The sequence below is a fragment of the Arvicanthis niloticus genome, unplaced genomic scaffold (assembly GCF_011762505.2).
Source record: "Arvicanthis niloticus isolate mArvNil1 unplaced genomic scaffold, mArvNil1.pat.X pat_scaffold_269_arrow_ctg1, whole genome shotgun sequence".
In the NCBI taxonomy this organism is placed as follows: Eukaryota; Metazoa; Chordata; class Mammalia; order Rodentia; family Muridae; genus Arvicanthis; species Arvicanthis niloticus.
This window is the reverse complement of record NW_023045932.1, coordinates 22848-30411: the sequence shown is the minus strand read 5'-3', so window position 1 is coordinate 30411 and position 7564 is coordinate 22848. Positions and strand designations below refer to the sequence as shown.

The 7564-nt window shown below is 37.7% G+C and overlaps 1 protein-coding gene across 1 annotated transcript; it reads right to left on the bottom strand.

Annotated features, from left to right (window-relative positions):
* Positions 1 to 385: 385 nt before the first annotated feature.
* LOC143433841 (uncharacterized) lies at positions 386 to 7181 on the bottom strand. The gene is made up of 5 exons (XM_076706300.1): positions 7166 to 7181; positions 6182 to 6312; positions 4545 to 4618; positions 4048 to 4141; positions 386 to 554 (listed from the first exon to the last, which is right to left on the bottom strand). Exons 1-5 carry the CDS (start codon positions 7179 to 7181, stop codon positions 534 to 536), a joined length of 336 nt encoding a protein of 111 aa, XP_076562415.1. The 3' UTR covers positions 386 to 533.
* Between the last annotated feature and the right edge of the window lie 383 nt (positions 7182 to 7564).

Here is a 7564-nt window from a genome sequence, read left to right as displayed (position 1 = left end):
AGGATATCACATAGCATGGGACTACAGAAAAGAGATAGAAATAAAAAAAAACAAAGCCTCAGAATTTGGGAAAACTGCATGATAGAACAGGTTTCCCCCCTGTGTTGCAATTCTATGGTATTTTAAATTTCATCAAGAAAAATATGTAGGGCCCTGACACACTGCTCATGCCACAACAAAAGCACATCTGGATATACATATACACAAAGTGGTGTTGAAAAAGCAGGGGCCAGGGATCACTTGTTATCACACACAAAGTTGGATGTAACAGTCAACTTCTGAAGCAATATTTCCAATAAACTGACTATGCTTAAGAATAACTACAAACTTAATTTGCAAGCAAAGCAGTATAACCCACCCACCCTCTCCCATCAAGGGACTCTCAAATTTTGTATGGCCCTTTCCCATGCAGACAGTGGAGGTCTGTCTTCAGCCTCATCTTCCCCTCATGGATGAGGATTAGTGTCTTCTTCAGCCCAAGAGGAACCAGAGTGATCTTGTCCAGGGGGCAGAAAGCATGGAATGTTCTCTCTTCAGTGGTCAAAAGAAGCATGCTGAGAAAATAAAGGGGGGGTGAGAGTGGTTAACTTAAATGCTTGGCTAGAGTTCTTTCATTAGATAATCTATGCTGAGGAAGACAGAAAGAAGGATTGTACCTGAGAACCATCCATCTAGCTCAGTAATATACAGATCCTAGTAGACACTGGTTTTACAAACCAATGAGTTCTACATGTGTAATTTCCTCAACTTGATAATACTTCAAGTCTTCATTTCAAGTAGAGACTATATTTCTAGTGTCTTTCCCTTATGAAGGAGAGGCCCAGAATCCTTCGAAATGCAAAATAATAAAAGCTATAGAATATCTCAACTTTTAATACTGCTTCTCTCTTTGCCTGTAAACCCAAGAGTGGACCTTTACTAAATGATAATGTTCTGTAATGGGGCCCATGACATTATTCTATAGCTGCATAAAATTTTCTGAGGATTCCAGGCCAGGTAATTTTTAAATCAAGGTTTCCAGATGATTGAGAAGCACCTACGGGTGACATTGCTGATTGGTGATATGATGCTGCCAATACTTGTTGTGACACCACTGATGCTTGAACTGATGTTGCCGATGCTTGACATGGTGGTGCAGATTCTTGATGTGACACTGCCAATGATTGACATCGAGGTGCAGATACTTGATGTGTCACTACAGATGCTTGACAGTAATCATGGACATGCCCCTAGGTTACAGACTTCTAAAAATCCAGAACACCCACACAAACATGTGTATATCATCTAGCCTATATTTAGATCTACCTTGCACAGATACTTTTCACTTTCTGGGACCACTGAATTGCAATGTATGGAGTAGGCTAAACCAAGTAAAGGAAGCAATCCAACTTCCTTTGAAAATGAAATGTCCTTTCAGTTATAAAAGTAAACTGAATTTCTATACCTCCTCTTCAATATCTGGGTAAGAAGGTTGTTCATCATGGAAGGATCTACTTATATTCAAATCATAGACCTCTGTCATCATCACTCATCGGCCACAGAGTTGAGCAAACCTTTCCCCAAAAAGTGGACACTGGTATTGATAAGTTCTCCTTGGCTGCATTTGTAAGTACACAAAGTAACAAAGATCTGCTGTTAGTCTATGCTTTTCCTTAATGTACAAAACACAGTGAACATGGGGAGGGATTGCTTACCCAAGCCCTGAAGAAACTCCAGACATATAGATGTTACACTGGGCCCTGCTAAGACCTGCCTGCGCTATCACCTCCTGTACATAACCAGATTGCAGACCCATTACTCATTATTATAAGAATTAAAAAGTCATATCTACACTGAGAATTTCATTGTGTACTAATTCAAAAAGAAAAAAAAAAACAAAACATTTTAGTTTAAAAACTTTTTTAAAAAGGATAAATGTATTCACATAAATTTTCTTCTAAATAGTTCAATGAAATTTCATGGTACTCCAAAAAAAAAAAATCCCTGCAAGGCAAGAAGGCCTTTTCAAATACAAAGATGCCAAGACTCAGGAATTTGCCATTGTCACATTGCTGGGGCTAAACTGAAACATCCATCTTTTAGGTTTTATTTTATGACGATTGCCTGGGGAATTGGGGGTGGAATATCTGCGTTTTGGATCAGTAAGAGATACAAACAATTCTGCATAACTGATACAAACTCACTTCCTTCCTTGATCATCCTGTATATTTAAGAATCCTGCCTTTTAGAAAATCATTATCCAAATACATGGTTATATCCACAATCACAGATAGAAGAAATGAAGGCCAGCAGAAGAAAAGAAACTAGCTTATGCTGCTGTTTGCTGAGGAGAAGGTTGGGATAAGTCTTCAAAAGAGCTGCTCTCTCTTGAGATTTGCCCACACATGAGGAAAATCAGGACCAGTAGAAATCCAGTATTTTCATTGCAGCTCAACTTACTTCAATTATTCTCTGAAGGACAAAACATTCTTGTATATTTGAAAAGCTAGTAGATTAGAAACTATAAAGTTAACCTGGGCAAAGTGAATTTAAGCTTGACAATGTTAGAGGTGCAAAAAATGCACTTTGAAAAACTTTCAGATGTACCTCAGCATCATGGACCTGCAAATCTGTGCATACTGTGGGTTCTACCACAGCTTCTGGGCGCACAGCCTGTAATGGTGTGGTTGGACAAGATGGGGCAGCCTCAGGTGCCTTCTGATGTCCTTGTTCTTGACCCACAACGACTTCTTGGAACTTAGGGTCTTTTTTGTCTTCGGTATCTTCTGTTATTATATAGAAATCATCATCTGAATAAGCATCATGACGTGCAGAATATTCATCAATTACATGTTCCTTAGGATTGGATATCTTTGCCTCTACCAAGGGTTTCTTCACATCCTCTTCAGTGCATTCTCCTTGTTCTGGAGAGGCCTGTTCATCTTGGTTGTCATTTAGGAGTAACTCTGGACCTACTTCAAATTCTCTGTCTTGGGGCTCTAGCATATATTTTGGATCTATCACATACCCCTGTCCATTTGTAGGGGCTAAGGAAGAAAGCACAGAGAAGATTGTGACAATACAGTAAAATGTGCCAAAAACTGGAAAAAAGCAAGTGAATAATAATTCTTTTGAATTCTTCCTATTGGAAGAAGGAGAATCTGCACATTTCTAATTGGGATTTCTAGAATATGTACAAGACTAGGGATTGACTGAATCTGTGAAGAGAAACTTACCTTTATTGCTCTGAAATCATCATCTCCAAAAGTTTACAGAAAACCGGCAAAGTTAGACTTGACATCTGTTATTTCACACCATTATAACCTGAGCACTGTCTTTATTTTAAACCTTGTTATGACCTTGAAGGTCATCCCATTTCTTTAGACCACATCCAAATAGCTAATTGTGCCTACATGATACTGGTGTTGTTGATGAAATATCTATAGATGAAGAACTTGTGCTTGTCCTCATGCCAGCGCTTATGCTTGTGGCTGCACTTAAGTCTGGGGTTATGCTTGAGTGAGAGGATGTCCGGACCTGAACTAATTCAAATGGCAATCGCTGAGTGGCTGCTTGAACTTCTACAATCTCAACCTGAATTTCCAATAGAAGATAACACATTTCACTTACAAGATAGAATAAGACAGGCATACTAGGAAAAACAGGCAGACCTGCCACAAACCTTAGACATACCTCACAATATACTTCAGTAATTGAAGAATGACACAAAATCTTCACACACACACACACACACACACACACACACACACACCTACACATCCTTAAAAATATTGTTGGGGTACTAAGCCTAACTAAGCTCAACTTAGTTAAAAATATTGTTGGGGTACTAAGCCTAACTAAGCTCAACTTAGGGTCAGGATAAGCACAAGGACTATTCTAAGCATGGCAGTTACTTACAGTAAGGAAAACAATAACAGAAACTGTCATGCTCATAAGACACTTATTGAAATGAAAGTCTTTCTATATTGATAACACACATTAACTAAATAATAACATAACAAGAATAAAGACCCCAATGGTTCTCTGGGTGACTGCCAATGTACATACTTCTGTGCCTGCTTCAGGACACTCCTCCACATTCACAACTTCAGCCTGAGCATCTGCTTGCATTTCGTTCCTACGGTGGTGGCGTTTTCGAAACCTTAATAAAGCCATAAGGAAATCATTATTAATATGTCTTTTGTGTATTGGTCAGGAAGCATCCTCACTGCTGGAAAACTTTCATAGTACTGGAAGTAGATTTAGGAAAGAAAGTAGATTTAGGTAGGTAGGTAGGTAGGCAGGTAGATAGGTGAGAGAAAAATAGACAGAAAGGCAAGGAAATTTCTGTAGTTTTAAACATAATTTGAGCATGTTTAAAAATAAAAATACATTTATACGTGTTTATTCTGTTGGAAGACAATAAATTATATTAAATGATATGGTATGTTCAGAACAGCTAATTGATCATTTTAAAATTCTTAATCTTTCTTATTTTGGCTTTATTTAGCAAAAGAAAAAACCTGCTTCAGCTCTGCATTATTTACAGCCATGATACCTCTTACCTATGGTGTTGTACAGTACTGTCATCAACGGAATCATCAACTACACCATTTGTTTGAATGTTAACTGGTTGTGCCTGCAAAAAATTAGCACCATCAGTTGTCACCATTTTAGCATCTCTGAGAATCAAATCTACAGCTTTGTACAGAGAAGAGTTACACCTTCTTCTAACCTCCTAAGTGGCATTAAATGAACCTATGTACTAGAAAAACTTGACATTTCTAACATGCATTATATATTCAAGTTATAACTAATCCAAGTGTCACGTCGGTGTGAAAAAGATGCTAGGTTTACAGGTATATAAACAAATTATGCACATACAGTGGTTTAGTCCAACACTAGTAGATCTAGGAATTTCACTTTGATTCAAGTTCACTGCTTGCTATTTTACACCAGCACACTATAAAGACTCCTCTGACTGCTATCTCTGTTCTCTTTAATTTTTGTTCCAAAACATCGACTGGTATAGAAACAATATCCTAGAGGCAAGGAGAGAAAAAATGGAGGAAATCACAAATAGACTTTCTGGTGCCATGATGGAGACTAGTGGAATATGGGTGGGACAAGCAAAATTTGTTTTCTCTTTCTCAGAAGAGGAAACAGATCTTGGGGCTGAGTCATCCTGTATCTTAGAAGTCTACATTCTTGTGGCAGAAGATGAAACTCAGATCCCAGAGGGTTAGTATGAAGGAAGAGTGAATGAGTCATTCAAATCAGACAACTTCCTTCAGTCTTCTCCTCTATACAGCTTTCCTCACTCTCTTCAATATGGAAAAGTGGTTTGTTCTAAAATTGAATCTAGGAGTGATCTACTATGGCATCACAATAGAAACATGGTCCACAGCCAAACAGAGCACTTTATCTAGGCTGCTAACACTACCCAGTCTACAATTTTCTACTTATCCCTGTATTCATTCATTCCAAATCCTGCAGTTTCCATCCCCATGACTAAAATCAATCCAGATTCCTGCCATTCACATCTGGTTATCTCCATTCTTGTTTCTTTATACTTAATGTTCCACATACAAAGCAGCCTAGGGATTTCAGTCCAGATCATAGTCTGCTTAGCATAAATTCTGTATGTATTACTACAGTGAGCAAAGTTCTGCACAATCTATCACTCTCCTGTCTCCACCATCCCCTTCACTCTTTCCCTTATTTGAGTCACACAACCAATTTTATTCCTTCAAATTCTCCAAATTGAGGTCTGTGCACTCTCTGTATAGACTGCCTTTGTTAGCCTTGGGGGTACCCTTTTCAAAACACAAATCACCAGCTCACTTTCTCTTGACACCTTTTATCTGTGCCTTGTCTGTTGGCTGCCTGTATGTGATTCCCTGGTTGTTACCACAGTATCTAGGACATGAAAAGTATTTCATGTCATTGAAAATACAAACTAAATGATTTTCAGCCTAACACATGCATTTTAATAACTAGCTTTTCCTTTGACCTGTAAAAAGCCTTTACAATCAAGTACTTAAGGTTGTGAGGGAGGGAGGACATGAAAATTCACTTTATAAAACTAATATACAAGTTGTTCTTTCCTTGCTGAATACTAAATGTATGTACACTGATGTCTACTAGCTGAAAGTGAAAATGATGTGCCCATCAATAGGAGAGATATATACAGCATACTCACTGACTCATCCGGCGTATGTAGAACAGTAATGTTTCCCACAACATAGTACTTTTCCTCCCATAACAGCCTTGGAGAAGAAGACCAAATCTTTCTACTATTAGGACCATAGTTTCCGAAAAATACAAATGACTCTAAGGGTGACAGACATAATGGCAATTAAACCAGAAGCTATCCTGGCTAAGCAAGCAGGCAGACAACTTCCACATCACAATGCTGTATGTCACCTCACTGACATTTTTCAAGATTCTGAGCCATGGGCTTCTCTTTATCTTCCTTCCCTTCCAGCTAAGATCCCCAGATTCCCCACATGGTCACCGCTAATGTATGAGGCATGCATACTGAAAATCAAAGGTGTGATTTTTGTGCTGATGTCAATCTTTTTCTTTTGAACCTATGGATTCTTGATTTAGTCTCTAAAAGAAATTGTGTGTGTGTGTGTGTGTGTATGTGTGTGTGTGTGTGTGTGTGTGTGTGTTCATGCATCTGTCCAAGTGATTTTTAATGATATTTCACCTTTAACTTTCAAGAAAGAAATAGGAGAAATATTTTAACACGCATTTGAGTACATGAAGCACAAACTATTATACCTTACCTCTGATTAACTCAGATATTTTATGGGTCAATTTTAATTTTGTATCTTGATTTTTCAGGTTGTACTTCCTTAACCCTCAAAAAACTAGGTCCCATAGCACACCTGACATAAATAAATATCTATTGCAAAATTTAGGTGCAATGACTTCTTTCCCCAGGTCAGTGTATAGAACTTTAGTGTTTTTGTTCTATATATTGGCCCTTGATATGATGTTAGAATTCTAGACTCCAGTGAATCTAATTTGTGGTATGGTTTACAAACTACAAATCCATCTGTAACTTATTCAAGGCATTCATGGAGCTCCCTTTAAGCTATTCAGTGCATTAAACTTTTTTTGAATTAGGTTTGTAAAATTATTTTGTTTTGTCAGCGGAGACATCCACATCCTCTACCAATATAATCATCCATGTTTCTATATGACCCCACCTTATAAATTTCAGTATTTTTAAATATCTAATGTAGCCAGAAGTTGTGAGTGTAGCGGTATCAGTTATTTTACAAATGACAGTAATACAAGAATAAGTGTGCTAGCAATCAGGGAATACAGCACTCATGAACATCATGTAAGTATCATCATTTGGGTTGCTTACCATCATAAGAATCCTGTAGGTACAAGATGAATTTCACATACTCATATATATATTTCCCTTGGTACATGGTCCTGTAACAATATGTGTCCTGGCCACTCTGACCTACGTTTCCTTTTCTTATATAACAGCAAAATTCGATTAGGCTTCCCACTAAAGAGAGCAAGATACAAGTAAAGATATGTAGTCTGATGGATTATTTCA

What these genes read in the sequence shown, in the direction of transcription:
- LOC143433841 (XM_076706300.1), bottom strand. An exon ending in TACATACGCCGGATGAGTCA is followed by an intron (nt 4,619 to 6,181) that starts GTGAGTATGCTG and finishes AATTTTTTGCAG; the next exon opens with GCACAACCAGTTAACATTCA. An exon ending in AGTACTGTACAACACCATAG is followed by an intron (nt 4,142 to 4,544) that starts GTAAGAGGTATC and finishes GGCTTTATTAAG; the next exon opens with GTTTCGAAAACGCCACCACC.